The 21511-nt window shown below is 45.9% G+C and overlaps 2 protein-coding genes, 1 long non-coding RNA gene and 1 other non-coding gene across 4 annotated transcripts in view; 2 read left to right on the top strand and 2 right to left on the bottom strand.

Moving 5' to 3' along the window:
* Positions 1 to 566: 566 nt before the first annotated feature.
* Positions 567 to 8281, bottom strand: LOC101949296 (large ribosomal subunit protein P2). The gene is made up of 5 exons (XM_065591929.1): positions 8142 to 8281; positions 6965 to 7088; positions 3490 to 3538; positions 1269 to 1361; positions 567 to 686 (listed from the first exon to the last, which is right to left on the bottom strand). Exons 2-5 carry the CDS (start codon positions 7085 to 7087, stop codon positions 610 to 612), a joined length of 342 nt encoding a protein of 113 aa, XP_065448001.1. The 5' UTR covers position 7088; positions 8142 to 8281; the 3' UTR covers positions 567 to 609.
* LOC112060527 (small nucleolar RNA SNORA52) lies at positions 3153 to 3285 on the bottom strand. Its single transcript, XR_002889837.2, has one exon. It is a non-coding gene; the product is annotated as a small nucleolar RNA SNORA52 (small nucleolar RNA).
* Positions 8282 to 8344: 63 nt separating the features above from the next.
* On the top strand, positions 8345 to 15406 carry LOC122174856 (uncharacterized). The gene is made up of 3 exons (XR_010600461.1): positions 8345 to 8468; positions 14673 to 14742; positions 14883 to 15406. It is a non-coding gene; the product is annotated as an uncharacterized LOC122174856 (long non-coding RNA).
* Positions 15407 to 18032: 2626 nt separating this feature from the next.
* PIDD1 (p53-induced death domain protein 1) overlaps positions 18033 to 21511 on the top strand; it is a 30122-nt gene continuing 26643 nt past the window's right edge. The window contains exons 1-2 of the mRNA XM_065591928.1: positions 18033 to 18171; positions 20771 to 21136. Of these exons, the coding sequence (XP_065448000.1) occupies positions 20872 to 21136 (265 nt within the window). The 5' untranslated portion in view covers positions 18033 to 18171; positions 20771 to 20871. The remainder of the gene's footprint in view (positions 18172 to 20770; positions 21137 to 21511) is intronic.

Raw genomic sequence — 21511 nt, 5'->3', positions numbered from 1 at the left:
GCCCCAGCAAGTCTAGCCCCAGCCCTGATAATCCCAATAAAGTGGGGTCACAACCCACACTTTGAGAACTGCTAATATAATTGATATCAAAGCTATGAAGTGATTTTAGATTTTGTGTTTGCACATTTGATGAAGTTGAGGTATGCATTGCTTTTAGAGATCTGTAGGAGATGGAAGTGAAATCCCTACAGAATGTGTTACAGCATTGTAGGCAATATGCAGGTGGAAAGGAATGCACAAGTTTTGGAATAAGATCTAAATCGGCAAAGAAATCAGTGCCATTTTGGTCATTTACATAATATAATAATTTAGGAGAATTAGCTTTGAAGTGATGCAGTAGAATTTACAAGCTAATTCTGATTTTCTGCCCATTGGGTTTCACAACATGAAACATGATGTCTAAGTGATATAGGAGCATAAATGTAATTGGCTTCACCTATATGCAGAATCAACGAGGCTACAAAAGATGTTTTTTTTCCTTTAAACAAAGTCCACATCCACATCACTGTTAGACAAGAGAGAAAACTCCAGGGGCATTAGGGTTATTATAACAAAACACCTCAACATCCATTTTAAACAAAGTGTTTTATTAGCTTCTGTAGCAAAAGTTTAGTCAAATAGGCCAAATCCCATGTCATCATCAGATTCCTCAGACTCCTCCTTCTTCTCTTCTTTCTTCTCCTCAGCTGCAGAGAGAAAAGATTTAAACAGTGTTTACTCATCTGGGAATGATTACAGTACATTTTGGACATTGCAGGTGTGAGGAGATCCCAAAACACGCTCTCTTCATGGAAGCATATCTTCAAATTAAATGAACACAAGTCACCCCTTTAAGTTTCAGTCTCCATATCTACTCTGTGCGGTGCTAACGGATTCAGTTTCTTTTTAACCTATACGTTTAAAGATTAAGTGCCAAATTTTGCCTTCAGAGACATGCACAACTCTCAATTACATCCACAGGAGTTGCATACACATACCTGAGGGTCCATTTTGGCTCTATAGACTTAAACCAGAACAAATTAATGAAGGTGAGGAGCAAGCAACTGTGTATAACTCTTACTGATTGGCTGGTTTTAACTAACCGCCTTCTCTGTACACCATTTTAACAGTTCATTCCCAGGTACAGTGCAGAGATTGTCTTCAGCACTAAACTATGTCAGTCAATATTTCAATCTCAGGACAAGAAGCCAAACTACAATAAAAGAAGGAAAAGCTTCCTAAATTTACATGATGGGAATTAAGGCACTAAGATTTTAATGTATACTCACCAGCAGCAGGTGCAGCAGCAGGAGCAGCAGAACCTGGTCCAGCTGAGACTGCTACAGCTCCACCAACTGGCATGCTGGCAAGTTTGCCGTTACCTGTAAGGAACAAAAGGGTGGAGAATAGTAATTAAGCACTCAGAGCAGACCTGGCCCTGCAAATACTGCAACGTGCAGAACCAAAGTTATGTAGTAAGATGGCACCTAGTCAATATGGTATATGGACACGTCTATGAGAAAAATATATAAAAATACATAAGGGATGTGATTACAGGCTAGCCTCTGACAAATTAACCCACACTAGCCACTTGCAAGGAACAACAAGGTGCCAGGTATTTTTGTTTGTTTAAAATACAGCACATTCTACAACAAGATTCCAGAGTTTAAGACTGAAACACTGGGCAGCTAGCCTACCGAAAAATCAACTTGGTATTGACAATAGTTTTGGGCAGAATTTTTTTGCCTACAAAATCCCCCAAAGCTCTCTAAATCCATATTAAAAAGTAAGACATCAACAGCAAGCAAACTTTACCAAAGAAAGAAAAAGGTATCCTTCGAGAAGAGCATTTCCAATATGACCTCTGCTAGGTCCTGTCTAGTCTATATTGTCTACAATGTGCTACAACCTTGGACTTCGCAGGAATGCAGCACTGTTTGGGAATATGATTAGATTCCCATGTATAGAAGAAGACCAAACAACATTTTAGCTGTTCCAAGGAGTACTGTGTAATAACCAGGCCCCTCCAACACAGTAGGAATTACATCACAGATGGGGACCTTTGAGATTAGTGAACTTACTACTGCTTAATGTCTCCAATTTCTGGAAAGTTAGCTCTCTGCCTTTTCTCTTGTGAATACTGAGATTCCCTCTGCTTTCAAAGTTTTCAAGTCTTTTTGCTTGTACTCCATTTCTAAGAATCAATTTCTAAATAATTCCTTAGAATTTCAGATTCCTATAACTAGCAAAATAAACATGTTTTATAATCATGTCAGATATTCTAGGAAGCCACATACAGTAGAACCTCAGTTACAAACATCTCGGGAATGGAGGCTGTTTGTAACTATGAAATGTTCATAACACTGAACAAAACATTATGGTTCTTCTTTCAAAAGTTTACAACTGAACACTGACTTAATACATCTTTGAAACTTTATTATGCAGAAGAAAGATTCTGCTTTCCCCTTTTTAAAAAAAAAAATAGTTTACGTTTAACACAGCACTGTACTATATATTTTTTTGTTTCTTTGTTTTTTATTGGGTCTCTGCCGCTGCCTGATTATGTACTTCTGGTTCCAAATGAGGTGTGTGGTTGACTGGTCAGTTCGTAACTCTGAGATTCTACTGTATTTCTAAAATAAAATTATTCCATCAGCAGACAACTGAATCATTTTAAGTCTCTGCATGCATAATGGCTCTCTCAGGTCTTTATACAACATTCACAGAAGTATCTAATAGCTGCTGTACTTACTGACAATCATTAATGCCTGATCCTGTGAGCACTTAGGCATGTGAGTAAAGTTACAAAAATATCTGCTTAAGTGTTTGAAGGAATGGGGATTAGATCATTAGAGAGCTTTGGGCTATCTAAAAACAACGTATTTGGTCAGAGCAAAATATTCCACAAGTGGAACATTCAAATTGTTGTGCCTTTCTAAATTCATATTTATTAATTTTGCACTGAAAATAAAATGTGATTTTTCACTTCAGTGTTCTCTCTCAATAAGATTTATCATTTCTAGGTCTCCCTGAAATAAAGAACAGAAGGCGTGTGAATGAAGTGTTTAGTTCATGAAGTGACTTCTCTGCAAAAGAAAGTTCAAGAACACAATTGGGTAAACCAAGAACTACAATTTAGAATGCTAAAGTCTGGCTCATTCTCTCACCTAGCAACATGTCCAGAAATCGCTTGTTATGAGCAGACTAACTGTAAACTCATATTTAAGAGCACTTTCCAGTTTAATCTGGTCCACAAGCGAAACCTAGCAGGTACTGGCACTGACCTGCAGGAATTAGGATGGACCCCTACCCATTATATGATTTATCCCAATTTGTATCTTAATTGAGAGCCCTCTAAAGCAAGTCTGATTTAATGAAGAAAAAACAAAATGAGGAAAACACAAAATCTGGTAATTCTCTGCCCTTAAGGATCTTTAAATTAGTGACTGAACTAGAGAGGCAATCATCATAAATGTCACCCCCATGCCAACACCATGAGATTTTACTTACCCTGAGCAATGACATCCTCTATATTTTTTCCGTTCAGTTCACCAATAACCTAAGGAAATTACAAAGTATTAAAACAAATTGTTTGATAAGCTGTTTTAAAAGTTTTTCAATCAGGTTTCTGTGCAATACCACCTAACCAGCTGCTTGTAAGATTCCATCTTGCCTTATTTCTCAGGAGAAACAATGAATAAAGGTTTTTTAAAATAACTTATTTAAAATTAAATTTTAAATTGACAACCTATGTTAAGACCTAAACTTATGATCTATTAAAATAATTATAAAAATAGTATTAAAGTAGTACATGTTTGCTGTTGAAGTTTTAAAGAAAGTCAATCCACTGAACTGGGGAAAAGCACTGGTTAAGCACCAAGAACCAGAGTTTGTTGAAGTGTTAAACCAGATTTTGACAGCAGGAGCCTCTCTACAGAGAATATTTTCTTCATTTCACTTTATTCCCCTGGTTCAGTTCAATGACTAGTTCATTTAAAGTTAAGAAACCAATTGGGAGCTGAAGAAGCAGGAAAACTTGTTTTCTTCTTCCAATCAATGAATAAAAGTTAAGTGTGATTATGAGATCTGCTAGTTCTAAAAATAAGGACACAGTGACCAGAAATAATCAGTTCAATTCAACAACTATAGATAATATTTCCTATGTTTAATAAATCAGTTTTAACTGCAAAACATGTTTTGATAAACTTTCTTCCTTAGGTATCAAGCACATTCAAGATAGTTTTATTTTATCAAAAATTAAATGCTGTTTGTGCTTTTTTTTTTTAAACTGAATTTTAATTTCCATCCAAATAGAGCCACAAGTAAAAAATTAATCTAGTAATTAAGTGTCATTCATCATTTTCTAACATAAAAAAGGTAAAAAATAAATGCAAGTTAAGCTATATAACTGATTATGTAAACATAGTGTGACCACATAGATAGCAAAAAGCAGGACCAAATTTAGTATAAAAGCTATATTTAGTAGCAAATCAACATATTTCAATCTCTTTTTAGGAGAATAACCAAGAAGTATAAATACAATCCACTCTATAGGACACTGAAATCCAAACAAGTTCACAGTTGGAAATAAAAACAAACACTAAGTGTGCCATGAAATGAAAACTGAAGACTGACACACTGGAGCATCTGTGCTTTTCTGTAGTCATCTCCTCATGAAATCCATTTCAGTGAGTTCACAATGAATTCAGGAAGCTGACGGCAATAAAGAATATAGAAGCCTTCTACAAGTCACAAAACAGACCCTCTGCAATGGTTTGTTAGGCATTTATGAGACTGATGCTGTACCCCCTTCCATGTGCATGCTTTGCAGCACGAGATCCTGAACCAGCATCCTAAAGTGCTGTGTGTTCCTCAGTACTCTGACATATGCTAAAGCCCAGCTGATCATTTCAGCTTTTCACTGGAATGGAAAATTTTACTATCAAAGTTGTAGTCCAGGCTGGGAAAGATTAAACAGGAAAACAAACTGCTACCATCTCAGAAACAAGCATTAAAGGTCAAGGGTGCTGCAGCTTCTCCAGGTGTGTTTCAGCTATTGGATAGCAGTGCAGGATAATGGAGAGTCACAAACCAATGGAGGCAAGATTCTAAAGATAGGAACTGTAATGTCAAAAGTACATTGCAGCTCAGCGATAGCAACATATCTAAACAACATTTTTCAACAACTAATCTCCTGCTCAAGTGAAGCATGCAATATATGAATTGTTGTGTTTGTGTTTATTTACTCTGAAAGGTGCGTTTGAAGAGTCCTCTAGAGTTATATTGGAGTAAGATCCGGTCAGTGTTAACAAATACAGATAAGTCAATGATGACAAGAACAAATTCCAACGTAACATTGTGGGAAAGGGATGATCAGTGAAAGAGTTTATGAAGGCCCTGGAAACCATAATAAAAAAAAGTGTCAATTTGAAACACACAACAGAATAAGAACCTCTATTTCAGAGTGGAGAACTATATCCTAGTACTGCATGGATTCTGGTTGCACAGAACTAACCACTCTGTTGGTTGGCTTTCTGAAGATTACAACTATCCATCTGAAAAACCTAGTTTCCCCAATATCATCTCTCTTAATGCATCTCTTGTAATATATGACACACAGTGTCTGCAAATAAGATGATTTCTTAGTGGAAAAAAATATTATAGAATTTAATCAATTGTTTTCTTTTCAACACCCTTTAAAACACACACAAAGAATGAAAGCTCCACCACATTGAGAAGTATTTAAATCTCCCTTCGCTGACACTAACCCTGCAGAATCTTGTCTGTTTTTTCCTAGATGTTATATCATCTGGGTATATCTCATTTACTTCCATGCCATTGCAGGGGTCTCATACATTGGTCCACCTCAGTGTCTCCTATGCTCTGCATGTGGCACACAATAGTTTGTCTCCTGAGGGCTGTAATACTTTGGTCTAATTCCAGTTGTTAGGTTTAGTGTGCGAGTGGCCAGCTTGTATTAGTGGCCTCTGATATACAGGACGTCCAACTAGATGATATAGTAGTCTCTTCTGGCTTCAAACTCTATGTATGACTATTTGACTCCCTTCTCTTCATGTGTCAGTATAATAATGCCTGCATCTGTAATTTTCACTCCATGCATCTGAAGTGGGTTTTTTTACCCACAAAAGCTTATGCCCAAATAAATCTATTAAGTCTTTAAGGTGCCACCGGACTCCTCATTGTTTTTGTGGATAGACTAACATGGCTACCCCCTGATATCTGACGTATGTCCCTTGTAGCAGCAACAAGGACTTGTATGTTTTATGGAAAATGCTGTGTATACACTTGGCACCTCATAAATGTAATGCAATAATGTTGCCAGAAACTGGGAATGGGCAACAGGGATGGATCACTTGATGATTAACTGTTCTGTTCATTCCCTCTGGGGCACCTGGCATTGGCCACTGTCGGAAGACAGGATATTGGGCTGGAGGGACCACTCTTATGTTCTGCCTTTTGCGAGAAAAGTGTAACCCTCCACTAGAATTATATCCATTTATTTTGAGACTGTGCATAACTGCAAATTGAACACTACATCTCACTGGAATTTTTTTTTGCCACTGGCGACCACTAACCAGGCAACTACTAGCCTCTGATAAGAGCCATCAGGTAGACCCTGTTGTATGCAGTGTAGTTGTAGCCATGTCAGCTCCAGGATATCACCCAGCTGTCTCTTTAATTACAGAGACCTATCAGTTATAAACAACTTGTATTAGCTCTGTCCAGTGAGGTTATTCAGTCTGAACTTTTGTAAATAAGAGAACCTGAGATCTACAGAAATGCTACGCCCAAATACTTTTTATTGGGCAATTGGCACTTGAGACCATAACAACATACATACCCATACTTGGAAAGAAACAAATATTTTTAATACCCCTTGGATTAATAAGATAAGATTCAGAGCCAAGTGAATACAGAAGTGGCTCCCATTTGGGTATTACACTATCAGTTACTGCATTGTCACCTTGTTCAGGCGTTCATCATCCGTCTCAATGCCTACACTGTCGAGAATCTTCTTCAAGTCCTTTGAAGCAGGGGACTCGTTGCCCCCTAGGACAGCCAGAAGATAAGCTGCAACGTAACGCATTCTGAAAGAGAATTAAAATCTTTATTATGGAGGCTGTTACAGATTTTAGAAGCCAGGCACTTCTTCCCAGCTCTCTGGAGCCCTGTCCTAGCTACAAAAAAGAAAAAAAAGCGTGTTCTTAGCTTGAGCTAGCTAACAAGATAAAATCCTTGTGAAGATGAGGCAGTTTTCATGAGTTAGTAGATTGAGTTCTGGGAGAGCCTAGTCTAACTGCTAAGCTATATGAGAACTACAAATTACCTCATCTTCCCTAGAATGTTACCTCCAGTTAAGAACATACGTCCCCTCCTCACCCCCCCCCATGAAGACAAGGCCTTAGAGAAGCTATTAGTCAAGACAGTTGGTTTTAAGTGTCCTAAGATAAATGGCTTTTACCTAAAGCCACTATGAAAGTTAATACATACACTTCCAGCCATTAATAGCGACATCATAGGATATGGGGAGAGAATTTGAGCAGGTAGCAACTCGGCACCTTTTTGAACAGAGCCCGCTGGGTAAGTGCCCATCGCAAGCTGAAAATACTGAATGTAGGCGGAGGAGCAGCTGGACATGTCCCTGGCAGGCGCGGCCGTGCGTCGGAGCGGCTCAGCGAGCCCAGGAGAGGGGGCTCCCCCAGCTGTGCGGGCAGGGGGCTACAAGGAGCTGTGCATAGAGGGGCAGGTGCATTAGCACGATGCTGATGGCAGAGGCGCCCCAGTGACCGCCCGGCTCCCTCCCTGGAGACCGCCCCCCACTTTGCTACGCTCCCTGGCCCAGGTTCCCCCCCCATTCACTGGGGTGCTCCCCCCGGCCCTGGGAAATCCCCCTCTGTAGCTCCCCCCGTCCCAGTGGCGCCCCGCTCCGGTCCCAGCACTGCCCCCCCCCCCCAACCCCACAAAATCCCGCCTCGCTTCGCTGCGATCCCAGGCCCGGCGCGGCAGGGCACATGGCCGCCATCGCTACTTCCTCCCCCACCCGGCTCCACATGGTCTCGGCCCAGCCCCGCTCACGGCAAGGACAGGAGCTCCGGGCGCGCCCATTAGAGGGAAGGGGAGAGGGGGATCCGCACACTTACTTCACCGAGTGGCCGTAGGACGGGAGCTGGACCTAGGGACGTGCACACGCTACGGCGGCCCGGCGGCTAAAGGGAAGAGGAAGGGCCTAGACAGCCCGTCTTCCTTTTTCCAACGCCCCACCACCCAGCTCTGCCATTGGACGTACCGAGACGGGTAGACAGCCAATGAGCAGTGAGATTGTTACTGGGGCTGCGGCCGCCGTGACACTAGACGTTAAAGCAAAGCCCGGGGTAGGAGACACACCTAGGGGAGAAGCACAAGGCCTGCACAACATGCGGCCCGCGGGGGGGGGTGAATAGCTGGGCTCACTGTGCGGCCCGCATGAGGTGAGTAGGGAAGCCAACAGCCGGTTGCTGGTTGGCCGGTAGGTGGGCGGGGTGTTGAAGGGGCCAGTGTGAGGCTGGACTCCGGAGAGTGAGAGTGAGGGTGAGCCAGTGGCAGGGGGTAAGAGACCAGGCAAGTGAGCTGGCAGTGGGGGAGGGGTGGCAGGTGAGACGGACAGGTTTTTGTGTTACACATGCAGCTGAAGAGGCAAGCAGCGGGGGAGTGGGGGAAGGTGAGCTGGCAGGGGAGGGGTGGCTGAGGAGGCAAGCAGGGGGGCAGTGGTGGGGGGCAATTGGGAGAGAGGTTTTTCTGTTGCATGTGCAGCTGAAGAGGCAAGCGGCAGGGGAGGGTGGGGAAGGAGGGTTTGTTTCCGTGGTGTGGGCGGCACTGGGGCGGGGGATGTTTGGGGGGGTGTAGCAGGGCGGTTACCCTGCTCCTGCCCTGAAGGGCTTAAAACCTCCCTGGGGGAGGGCTGTGGCAAGGGAAAAGCTGAGCTGATTGGGGAAGCTGCTGCAGCTGGGCCATGCCCCAATCAGGCCCCAACTGGCCTGTATAAAAAGGCTGTGAGCCAGAGGCCCAGATGAAGTCTCCCTCGGATTCTGGAGAAAAAAGGGCCTCTCTGCTAGGGAGCTGAGCAGTGTACTGGGAGTGGAGCAGGGCTGGGGAAGGCTAGAGGAGCTGGGGAGCTCCAGCCTGGAAAACCCCCAAGCTGCCGCCCTAGCTAAGGGCCTAAGACCAGTACCAGGGCTGCAGAGGGGCAGCCCAGCTACAGAGAGAGGCAGCAGGTCCAAACGCAACCTTGCCTGTGATGAGTGGCTTATACTGCAGTCTGCCCCAGGGCACAGGGGCTAGTTGCTGACTGGCAGTAGCCTTATACTGAGGTGAGGTGAGGTGGGGAGAGGGTTGGGGGTTCCCCATTGAGGGGAGACCTAGAGCCAGAGTGTGGGGGTATTGCCAGGGGGCAGCACGCCAGATCAAAGGGCACTGGGGTCTGGGAGGAATACGGGGCCAGCGGCAGCGGGACACTGGCCTGCAGAGGGCACTCCAACGGCTGGATGAGCTAATTCCCAAGAAGACCAGCAGGAGGCACCGCCTTACACGAGTGCTGGGGGGGGGTGTTTTGGCGGGGCTGGGGGCAGGGTTTCAGCGGGGCTGGGGGGTTTCGGCCCTCGGCTATTTTCTTTGGAGTAATATGGCCCTCGCCGCTTTACGAGTTGTGCAGGCCTGATTGGGGGTGCCAAGACCTCCAGCCTGTGCTGGGCGGGGACAGCACCGTGGTGCCAGGCCCACTGGCAACCTTCCCCTCACAGCCTGACAAGCTGGGGTGTAGTGGGGCTGTAGAGAGGGCAGAGCAGGGGGCAGGAGATTGCCCAGCACTCACTCCTTCCTGGCTGCCATATGGCAGCTCGACCCACTAAATGCTCACAACAACATGGTACACCTCCTCCCATGGCCATGGTTTCCACAGCCAATGGCCCCGCATAGAGCGCCGGGGCCAATCCAAGGGTCACCCCCTTGGCTGAGAATTGTAACAAAGGCTCCACGCTCAGGAGGGCTTGGAAAAGATCCATTTTTATTTCCTATCCCCAGTCTCCTACCCAGGGTCAGGGGGAAAAAAAAAACCCATAGTTGAGGTTAGTATCCACTGTATTCAGTGATAAGGAAGTTACACTCTTTCAAAGAGTTTCCCCCACAAGGAGGGTCCCTCCTCCCTTTTATTTTGAGAGACTAAATAGAGGGACAATTTCTAGTTTTTAAATATCTAGGTTTCCCATTCCCCTCTACATAAGAAAATTGCCGTTTCAGCTCTAGTTTGATTTCCCCCCCCCCCCCCAGATAGTTAGTCATGGCCCTTGATTCTCCCACTGGTAAATACACAGCCTGGTTTGTCTCACAAAAAGTGGCCAGGAAGGGATCTTGAGAAGTCATCAGTCCAGCCCCCGATGCTGAGGCAGGAGTCCCAGGACCAAGTACGTTTAGAACATCCGCAGGTGTGTGTCTAACCTGTACTTAAATTTTTTCAGTTACAGGGGTTCCATAGCCTCCATTGAAAGCCTATTTCAGTGCTTAACTACCATGATAGTGACAAAGGGCATGGCTTCACTGGCAACATTAAAGTGCTGCCGTGGCAGTGCTTTAACGTGGCATGTGCAGTTGCAGCACATGCTCTTCAAAAACAAACAAACAAAACACACATACACCTCCGCGAGCACGGCTCCCAGCGCTGGTGCACTGTCTACAGTGGCACTTTATAGCAAGTTTGAGCACTGAGGGGGGTGTTTTTTCAAACCCCTGAGTGAGAAAGTTGCAGGACCAGTATAGACAAGCCTTAAGTGTTTCCTAATATCAAACCCATCGTATACTTAATTTCTGGAGACTGGATGGCTGAAGGAATTGTTGATAGGATAAGGAAGATTAGTTCTCTGCTTCAAATCCATCTTGAATTAGCAGTAACTGAAAATTATCACCTCCTGATGGATGTGTGCAAAAAAAAGTTTGACTGTTTCTGGCCAATTTTCTAGCAGATAAGAATCCACGTAGCAAGAACTGTGGTCCATCATCATAGTTGGCAATCTTGGCAAAGAAGCTAAGGACTAAAATAGGCACGGAGACTCGGTTATTAATATTGATATAACATGCAGAAGCCCCAGTTAAGGTTGAAACACAATGGTGGAAGTATTGCAGGGCAACTTATACTGCCACTGCTCATGCTGTACCTATCCTGAACACAGGAAACAATAAAACTGATACACAGTTATAAGTACTTCCAAGTTACATGCTATTGGAACTAGGTGCCTCCTATAAGGAGCTCAGACACCGGACTATCTGACTGAAGTAAAGCTTCAGAAAAGCAACATGGTAAATTTAAAAAAAAAAAAAAATTGCAATGTGTATAACTTTGTTAGAATCATAGAGTTAGAAGGGGCTGCAAGGGTCATCTAGTCTAACCCCCTGCCAAGATGCAGGATATGTTGTGTTTAAACCATCCAAGACAGGTGGCTGTCCAGCCTCCTTTTGAAAACCTCCAGTGAAGGAGATTCCACAACTTCCCTAGGCAGTTTGTTCCATTGTCCTACTGTTCTTACAGGTAGGAAGTTTTTCCTGAGATTTAATCTAAATCTGCTATGCTGTAAATTGAACCCATTACCTCTTATCTTGCCTTCAGCGGCAAGAGAGAACCATTTTTCTCCATCTTTTTTATGGCAGCCTTTCACGTATTTGAAGACCGCTATCCTGTGGCTATCTCCAAGATCACAAACCTTCCTGGAGGCACCGCTGAACCCATGTTTACCTTTGGACAGAAGGGGGGCGGGAACCATATGTCACCTGCATTTCCCAGGTGGACAAACATTTCCCATTGCACAGCATTACAGTGGTGGCCCAAGGTATAGATGTGCTGCTCAGAAACCTGCAATTATAGGAAGTCCTCCATTACTTGCTACTTACAAGTTGATAACAACATATGTGCCATGGTTAGACTGAGTCAGAACATGGTATTATGCAGAGTTAACACCTGTCTGATCCAGGAAGAACCCTCCAGTAGCAACTTGGGTTTGCAAAGTTTTTCTTTTTTCCATGACAAAGTTTAAAATGGAAATCTACTTCAAAAATAAACATTTTATTTTAGATTGAAAAGTTCAACGTGAAAATAATTTATCAAAAAAGTTCAAACTTCACAAAACAATCTGATTTCTTCAAATAATTTGTCAAAACCAAGTTGACAAAGTGTTGCTTTGCCCAGTTCTAATTGCAAGAATAAACTTGCAACCTTACAATGTTTATAAAAAAGAAACAAGCAAACATTCATTTGTGAGGACAGAACTGCACCTTAAATTTAGGAAGTGAAATAGAAAAAAAAATGCAATGTTGATTAGTACATCTTTGTTCTTTGACAAGCCTGCAAATAAACCAAGTGCAGTTTTGCTCTGAAGCTGTAAAACTGCACTGTGGGGTTTATTCCTGCACTAAAAACTGGTCAGATTGGTTTGTGACCGATTTGATGTGTAACATATTTTGCTGGAAAATATTTTCATTATAGTGGAGTATTTTTTAACCTACTAAAGTTAAAGAATTTTTTTAGACAAACTTCCATTTTAAGGTTTGTCATGGAAAAAAGAGAAGCTTTGTGAAAAGCTTGGAATGAAAGAAAAAAAACCTCATTATTACATTTTCAGCCAGCTCTATTCACAATGATTTCCAGAGAAAGTTTGCTCACTTTACAAGTAAAAGCTGCTTTTTCTAACTGCCAGCCCTACAAACCAGAACTGCAATCAGCAGGTTCTTCCTGGATCATACATCTTGAATAAAGTCCAATTGTCAGACATTACTTACTACATCTGTGCAGCTCCCCTATCTTCAATTGGGTTATACAGATAAACTTGGAGCAGGAGACTTGACATAATTGGAATTTAATTAACAGTCTGTAGGTGATGCATGAACCAGGATAGAATTCAGCTCCTGTTCTCAACTAGGTAGGCTCTGAAGAGTTAACATTAATTTTGACCCCTGAAGTAAACAGATCTGACCAACTAAACAAAGATCTGTTGAATAAGGAAGTAGCCAAGAAGTGAGGTTTTTACTCACGAAAGCTTATGCCCAAATAAATCTGTTAGTCTTTAAGGTGCCACCAGACTCCTTGTTGTTTTTGTAGATACAGACTAACACGGCTACCCCCTGATACTTGACATTTTGTATAGGTACATTTTAGAGTACAACAACAAAAAAGAAGACAGAAGGGGGAGCATAAGGATCCTACACAGTGGTCTGATGGAAGCATGAGCATGTTTCATTATGCAGGGGTACGTGACTAGAGGAGCAGAGTTTTGTGAGAAAATTGAAGAAACAGAAATCCAGCTCTACTGGTATTTCACCATGGCCATTTGCTGCAGCTGCTTTAGCATCAGGGCCATAGGGAGTGTCAGATAAAATGACTGCGTAAATGAGATATAGAGAAGGCATTTTGACCTGAATACTGGATAAATACCTGTAAATAAACCACTTGATTCTGAAGAATAGGTACAAGGGGTTGCACTTTGTATGTCAACTAGATTGAAAGTGGGCTTGGAAAGAGTTTAAAGCACAAACCCACACATCTTGTGTGTGTATTAGAGGTGCACCTAGACAATCATAGACATAGCACTGGTCTGTTACAGTTACCCCCAGATGGCCCTAAAATCTGAACCTGACATCCAATGGTGGGAACTTCTTACCCTATTATCACAATCCATAAGCCAGGACAATGGTTTAATAAACCCAAACCAGGCCTCAATAATACTCATATGAACTCTATGCATACAGAGCCACACAGAACCCCATTTCAACTAATAAGAAATCTCTATATAGTACTCATTGCATGATAGGGACCCAAGCCACTGAAACCAAACACAAAGCAAATGATTTCTCACAGCCAGAGGTTAAAACATTAAGGCACTCTTGGAGTCCTCTTCTTCAGATATACAGCTTTGAGCTAATTTCCTTCCAAGCAGCCTGTTTCCCTAGTACAATGCTATACAAGAAAATATATTCTCTATATTAATACCACTCCAAATACCACTTCCTTTTTATATGCCTTGAATGACCAATCATCTTCACCTGAGACCAGTCTCATTCTTGCCATCTGACTGACTTGTTCCTGTTGCCCATATGTCATTATGTATCCATATGTTGTCTCGTCTTATACTTACTGTGACAGATATGGCAATTCCCTGCAATATCCTGGACAAGCCTTACTGAGTTAAGTTAAACCTCACTGATTTAAGTTTAAATATCTTAGTAGTTCATTGTATTAAAAATGCAAATGTTTATATATTGCTGTGGGATTGTATGTAACTTCTTTAAGGGGGAGACAGGACTAATGTAAAGCTTGGGAAGTGTTATGAGCTTCAAAAGGACTCTCTTGAAACAACAGACCAGACAAGATTTAGGGCTAGTCAACCCTTTTTTCATACCCCTGAGCGAGAAAGTTGCAGCGCTGTAAATTGCCAGTGTAGACAAGTTTTTAGTTGAGTGCATCTCCTAGGAAGTACTTGGGAGGAAGGGGATGCAAAGCTGTACCTTTTGAGGAGAATCCCATTGTCTGGCTGAAACAACAAGGAGTCCTTGGTGGCACTCTCTGCTTATCAAAGACTCCAATTGGATAAACGAGTGACTCAGATTCATGGGGGTGCTTGTTCTGAGCCAAGGCCATTGTGAATTTGTAACCACAGGAAAATCTCTTGGTGGGGTTTGAAGGATTGACTCCTACCTGAGGCCTTGCTAGAGTTGGGGTAATCTCTGGTAAGTTTATTAGCAGGTGGGTAGCTTCTTTTATTGTTTTTAATATATTTTCTCTGTAATGCTTTTAAATTGAGAATGTGCTTCCTTAGAAAGAGCTGTGTGGTAATTTAACTGAGCAATTATACTGTTTACCATCTCAGAGGGAAAAAAATAAAGCAGGCCTTACTTGTCTGACTTTGCTGGGGAACTGTGCATCCTGGAAAAATCCCAGTCAAGAAGTAGAGATACACAGGTCATCACACAAGAGAGAAGATGGCTGTGGAGCCTAGAGTCGATGGCCAGTATGGATGGATGGCCATTCTTATGTTCTTATAATGTCAGCAGATAATATCAATGTTTATTTTTAAGCATTTTTGTCTATTTACATTTTCACAATTTGGGAAAATTATGGAGGGTCAGACAATAATTATTTAAGAACAGTAGACAATGAAATTCAAAAAGTTACAGCTTTATTATTATTAAAACACAAATTGTCAACATCACGTCAAAATATAAAAAGTAAATAATATCCTTAAATCAATCTCAAGCAGTGGGTTTTTTAAAATTTGCCTATCTGTAAATTTTCATTATTATCAATAGCAATATGTTTTGTTGGTTTGTGTGTGTACAGTGAAATCAATGTTTACTGACATTTACCAATAAAAATCAAATCCTACCAAGCCTATTCATACTGCAGCATTTGATTTTTTTGTTCGTTTGTGGCCTAAAGAAAGAGAGAAGTGTGGAGAATGCAAGCACAGTATGTGGGGTCACCAGAATTTTGTTTGCCTCTTAAGTGTTTGTTAAAAAACACAGATGTTGCTGTTTTTTTCTCAAGCTCAGAAGCATGCAGGTGACTAGAGACTGAAATCATCTCTGAAAGAAGTTCATAGGAGACGTGTGTTTTAAAGTAGAGAACTTTAACTTATGTTGGAACCATGCATTTAAATACATGTAACAGCAATAAACGAGGGTTACCATAGTCAAACATTTAAAAAAGAGGACACTCCACGGGGCCCCGCCCCCGCCCCAACCCCACCCTTCTCCGCCCCCATTCCAACCCCTTCCCCAAAGTCCCTGCCCCAACTCTGAGCTCCTCTGAGCACCCCGCATTCCCCCTCCTCCCTCCCACTCTGATCTTGGTTGGGGGTTGCTAAGTGCTTCCCTGCTCCCCACTCGCCCTGCAGCCTCTATGCCCTTGCCTGCCCTGCTCCCCCTCACCCTGCAGCCTCTGCACTCCCCCCTGCCCCTGCAGCCTCTGTGCCCCCTGCTCCCCACTCGCCCTGCAGCCTCTGTGCCCCCTGCCCCTGCAGCCTCTACACACACGCACCCTGCCGCCTGCCCTGCTCCCCCCGCTCGCCTGGCAGAGGGAGAAATGCAGGCTCCACGGGGAATCAAACACTGCCCTGCTGCTCTGTGGGGGGGAGGGGGAGGGACTCTGGCTGCTAGAGGCCCTAGTGGCTGCGAGCGGCTTTCAATCAGGCCAGGCGTCCAATCAGCCGCGCCGCACTCCGCATGAGGGGAAGGGGGAAATCCCGGACATTTCTACTTGATTAGAAATCTCCCCCCGGATGGCCATTTAACACTGAAAAAGCCGGACACGTCCGGGGAAACCCGGATGGATGGTAACCCTACAATAAAGTGGGGGAAGTTTGTGATCTGATCTACACTACAGACAGGGCCGGCTTTAGAAAGAGCGGGGCCCGATTCCTGGGGGCGGGGCTTGCGGCAAGCCCCGCCCCCAGGAATCGGGCCGCGTTCCGGCCGGCGCTCCGGTCAGGGTTGCAGGGCTTGGGTCTGGCCCGGAGCTGAGCTGAGGGGGCTGGAGCCGAGCCAAGCCATGGGGGCCGAGCCGGGTCAGAGCCGCTGAGGCCGGGGGTGCTCAGTCGGGGGCCAGGCCTGGCCACAGGGGCCGGACCCGAGCTGAGCCGAGCCGCTGGGGCTGAGCTGGGTCAGAGCCGCTGAGGCTGGGGGTGCTCGGCCGGGGGGGCAGGCCTCGCCGCAGGGGCCAGACTGGAGCCGGGCTGAGCCCGAGCCACGCCGCGGGGGCCAGACAGGGCCGGAGCCGAGCCGGGTCAGAGCCGCTGAGGCCGGGGGTGCTCGGCTGGGGCCAGGCTGGTGCACTCGGCCAGAACTGGGGCCAGAGTGAGCTGCTTGGCCGGCGCTGGACTGGGCCACGCTGCGCCTCCCCCGAGCCCTTCTCGCGCCCCCCGCCACCCCAGCTTACCTGGTGCTGCCAGCCTGCCTGCCCGCCCCTGCTTCTTTTCAGACTTCCCGCGAACCTCTGATTCATGGGAAGCAGGGGAGGGGGAGGAGCAGGGGGCGGAGCATGCAGGGGAGGGGAGGAGGGAGAAGTGAGCTGGGGGCGGGGTGGAGAGCTGCGGCGCAGGGCCCGATTCAGCCGAATCAGCTGAATCGGCCTAAAGCCGGCCCTGACTACAGACCTATATTGGGATAGCTATGTCACTCAGGGGTGTGAAAAATCCACAGCTCTGAGTAACCAATTTAACCCTTTTCTTCTCTGTGTGGACTGCTCTTTGCCCCGGTGTACAGAATCTTTATTGAAACAATACAGATGCAACGTTTTAAGTGTAAACATGCCCTGTATAAGGCCTGGTAGACTTACTACTTAGCAGCTTTTGTTTAAAAATTATGCATGAGTACTCCAAATACTATTTACAATGTTTTTGTGTGTGCTAAGATTTGTTACTAAGGAATTGTACACCACTCACTCTTTGCTGATTGCAAATTGTAACAGCTGAATTCCATTAACGCTTTCTGAACAGGCATAACTCTGACTTGTGCTGCAGTACAGAGTGAAGCTGAAGTACAGGAAAAGTGGGAATGTAAGAGACGTTGCCTCAGCACCCTCTCCCTGTTACTGCAATTAGAGTATGTCTACATGGACAATAATAAAATGCCTGTTGGTCCATGTTAGCTGACTCAGGCTGTAAATTGCAGTGTAGCTGTTCACGCTGGGACTGGAGCCCAGGTTCTGGGACCTTACACTTCAGTCTAATCACTATCAGAAAGGAGGAGGAGGAGGATGCAAACTCATTGCTGGCTAAATCGGTTTGGTTTGGAAGTGTAACTCCAGTGGTACCCCCCTCCCACAAATATAAATAAACCCCCGTGTGGGTGCTGCTTTAGGAGGGGGTGAGCCAACAGGTCCGTGCACGGTGCACCAGCGTGTCTGCACATGTGGCCAAGCATAGGTGTCTGTTTCCCGCTTCCTCAAGCCGAGAGCAGCCGCCTGGACCAGCCGGGAGGGGCCGGTCCCCGGGACGCTCCATACTGGGCTGCAGATCGCCCCCCCGGGGACTGTCCCTTTAAGAGCGGGGCGGGCTCAGGCGCGGGCTCGCGGCGCTGCCGGGTGCAGTCCCGGCCCCTTCCCGCGCTGGGGGTCCCGGCCGGGGCGAACCCTGTCCCGGCCCCGTCTTCTCTCGCTGGGTAAGAGCTGCGCGGGGCCCCGCTCCCTGCCCGCGGCCCTGTGGCGGGGCTAAGGGGGCAGGAGAAGCTGCTCCGCGCCGCCTCCCAACTTCCACCAAGTACGCGGGGGAAGCGGGGCTCGGCAGCCCCGGAGCAGGAGCCCGCTCCCCTGCCCCAGGCAGCGTCGGGAGGCGGGGTGAAGTGGGGCAGCGTTAACACCCCCCCCCCCCCCCCCCCCCCGGGCTCTGGCTTTGCCCCCGATCCCCGCAGCCGGACCAGGATACAGGTGTTGTGCTGATACACCGGCGGCGGGGGGTACAAGGGCCCTGTTCTCGGCCGCTTCCTGTGTCCGCGGAGCAGATGGGGCCACATCCCGTCCCGCCCTGCTGGGGCTCATGGCTGAGCTAGTTTAGTTCCCTCCATCCGAAATTTGCCTTGCCTCTCCCAGCTGCCTGCGTCCCCTCAGCCTTAGGCGAAGCCGCGCTGGGTGCTCCTCCCCCAAGAGCCCATCGCGGCAGCTTCTGGGCTTGCCAGAGTGTTACCAACCAGCTCTATGGGGCTAAACTCCCCATGGCTATGGGCCTTGCCTAGGGCAGTGATTCTCAAACTTTTGTACTGGTGACCCCCTTCACATAGCAAGCCTCTGAGTGTGACCCCCCCTTATAAATTAAAAACACTTTTCAATATATTTAACACCATTATAAATGCTGGAGGCAAAGTGAGGTTTGGTGTGGTGGCTGACAGCTCGTGACACCCCCCCCCCATGTAATAGTCTTATGACCCCCTGAGGGGTCCTGACCCCCGTTTGAGAACCCTTGGCCTAGGGAGTGTCACATTCTGTTCCTGGCTCTGCCATCCACCTGCTGGATGATCTTGGGCAAGTTGCTTCCCTCGCTGTGCCTCACTTTCTCCTTCTGTAAAATGGGGTTAATGGTACTGACTTCCTTTGAAATTTAGGGCTTAATGTTAACACCTGTGTAACTGCTAGCAAAGTAGAATGACTAATTGCATTTTGCATTCAAATTACATGGGTATATCAGTGGTTTTCAACCTGTGGTCCATGCAACTCTGGCTGGGCTTGCAAACTAGGTCTAACATTTCAAGCACAGTCTGCACCTCCTTTTGTAGGGGTTTGCAATTGAAAAAAGGTTGAAAACCAGTGGTATAGATGACCGCACAAGGTGAAGGGGGCAAGGGAGAATTTATCCCACATTGGTCTTTCCCTCTTCTCCCACCCCCATAATGTGGAAGGCTGTGTGTGCTTCCCCCATGGCACTCCTGGTCCCAGCTAGTGCATAAATGTGGTGATTCCCTCCCCATTACATCACTACATAGTTGCATCACAAGTTGTGTTTCCTAGTCCTTGTGTTGATGTGAACCAACACACCTCTGCCTTTCTCTTCTCTGCAATTTCATCCTATTGCTCCTAATTACACAGTCAGTATGGCCTATTGGATCATGTACTGGCCTAGGACTTAGGCACAGAACTCAGGTCTCCTGGCTTTGCCCTTGTCCTGCTGGATGACCTTGGGCAAGTTGCTTTGCCTCTCTGTGCCTTTGTTTCCCCATCTATAAAATGGGAATAATGATACTGATCTCCTTTGTAAGGCACTTTGAGACCTACTGATGAAAGGTCCTATAGAAGAACTAGGTATTATTATCTTAAGCAAGCCTTCTCCTTTGATTACACCCTTTACATTTCTGGAGATGACTCTGTTTTCTGGTTAGATCGAGGGGATGCACCAAGGTGGCTGTTCTACCTCATTGTTATATCTGGCATATAGCTGATCTGCCACTGCTAGCAGCAAATATCTCCAATGGCCAGTGATGAGACACTACATGGGGAGGGCTCTAAGTTACTACAGAGAATTCTTTCTCAAGGTCTGGCTGGTAGGTCTTGCCCACATGCTCAGAGTCTAACTGATCACCATATTTGGGGTCAGGAAGGAATTTTCCCCTGGGTCAGATTGGCAGAGATTCTGCAGGGGTTTAACTTTCCTCTGCAGTAATGTGACCAGATGTCCCGATTTTATAGGGACAGTCCCGTTATTTGGGGCTTTGTCTTATATAGGCTCCTATTACCCTCTACCTCCTGTCCTGATTTTTCACACTTGCTGTCTGGTCACCCTACTCTGCAGCATGGGGTACAGTCATTTGCTGAAACAACAAGGAGTCTGGTGGCACCTTAAAGACTAACAGATTTTAAGGTGCCACCAGACTCCTTGTTTTTGTAGATCCAGACTAACACGGCTACCCCCTGATACTTGACAGTCATTTGCTGGTTTAAATTAGTGTAAATGGTGGATTCTCTGTAACTTAAAGTCTTTTAAATCATGATTTGAGGACTTCAGTAACTCAGTCAGAGTTCAGGGGCCTATTACAGGAGTGGGCGGGTGAGGTTCTGTGGCCTGCGATGTACAGGAGGTCAGACTAGATGATCATGATGGTCCCTTCTGGCCTTAAAGTCTATACCAACTGCCCCTAAAATCTGTAGTGACATGCTGTGTGTACAATCCCCATGTATCTTGTTGCGGCTGGAAGATGCTGTGTTTATAAGCTTCTTCTAGCCAGGCTCTGCAGAGGCAATAGGGCTTCACTGTGTGCTCATGTCCCCTTTCAGAGCCTCCTTTCTCGTCATCACGGCTGCCTTATGGTGCTGCTAGTGCCTGCCTGCCTGGCAAGTCAAAACATGCTCCGGCCCCAGTGGACTAACAGCAGAAGATGGCAGAGCTGCCGGAGGTTGGGGAGGCTTTGGGGGAGGGCAGTTTGGTGACTGCCACATTTGAGGGCTGCCGCCTTGCAGGCAACAGGCTGAACCTAGATGTGTACCCTGATGGCTGTCGCCAGTTCCTTGAGCTGTTTGAGAAACGAAGGGAAGAGGTGGCCCAGGTGGAATTCCTGCGGCTGAACTGCAATGAGGCCCTCATAGACTCCACGCTGAGCAGCCTTCCTGTCCTGAAGTGCCTGAAGTCCCTGGTGCTCAAAGGTAAGACATGGAAAAGCATCCCTGCACATTCGTCTGGGCTTGGCTCTTTCCATCTGCTCCTACAGGATGGATGCACTTTATGGTTTCCATTGTGCACTAGCGCCCCTTGCAGCGGCTTTGGGTCCGTTAGCCTTACGGGGAGCAGCATGCAGCTTCAGCCAGATCCAGCACAGGGGCTGTTATTCTCATCCTTTGTTTCCACAGCTGCTGGGGACCAATTTCCTCACTTGATTCAGTCTGACAGGTGCAGCCTTTTATTTGACTGTCACTTGAATGGAGACTGGTTGGATCTTTAGTTGTGGAGAGTCTGACTGAAATTATTTTTGGTGATTATTTCCCCTCCTCCCCCTTATGAGATGTAATGATTCCTTTCAC

This window comes from Chrysemys picta, chromosome 4 (assembly GCF_011386835.1).
Source record: "Chrysemys picta bellii isolate R12L10 chromosome 4, ASM1138683v2, whole genome shotgun sequence".
NCBI lineage: Eukaryota > Metazoa > Chordata > Testudines > Emydidae > Chrysemys > Chrysemys picta.
Note: the sequence above shows the minus strand (reverse complement) of the source record. Positions and strands in the feature narration are given on the sequence as shown.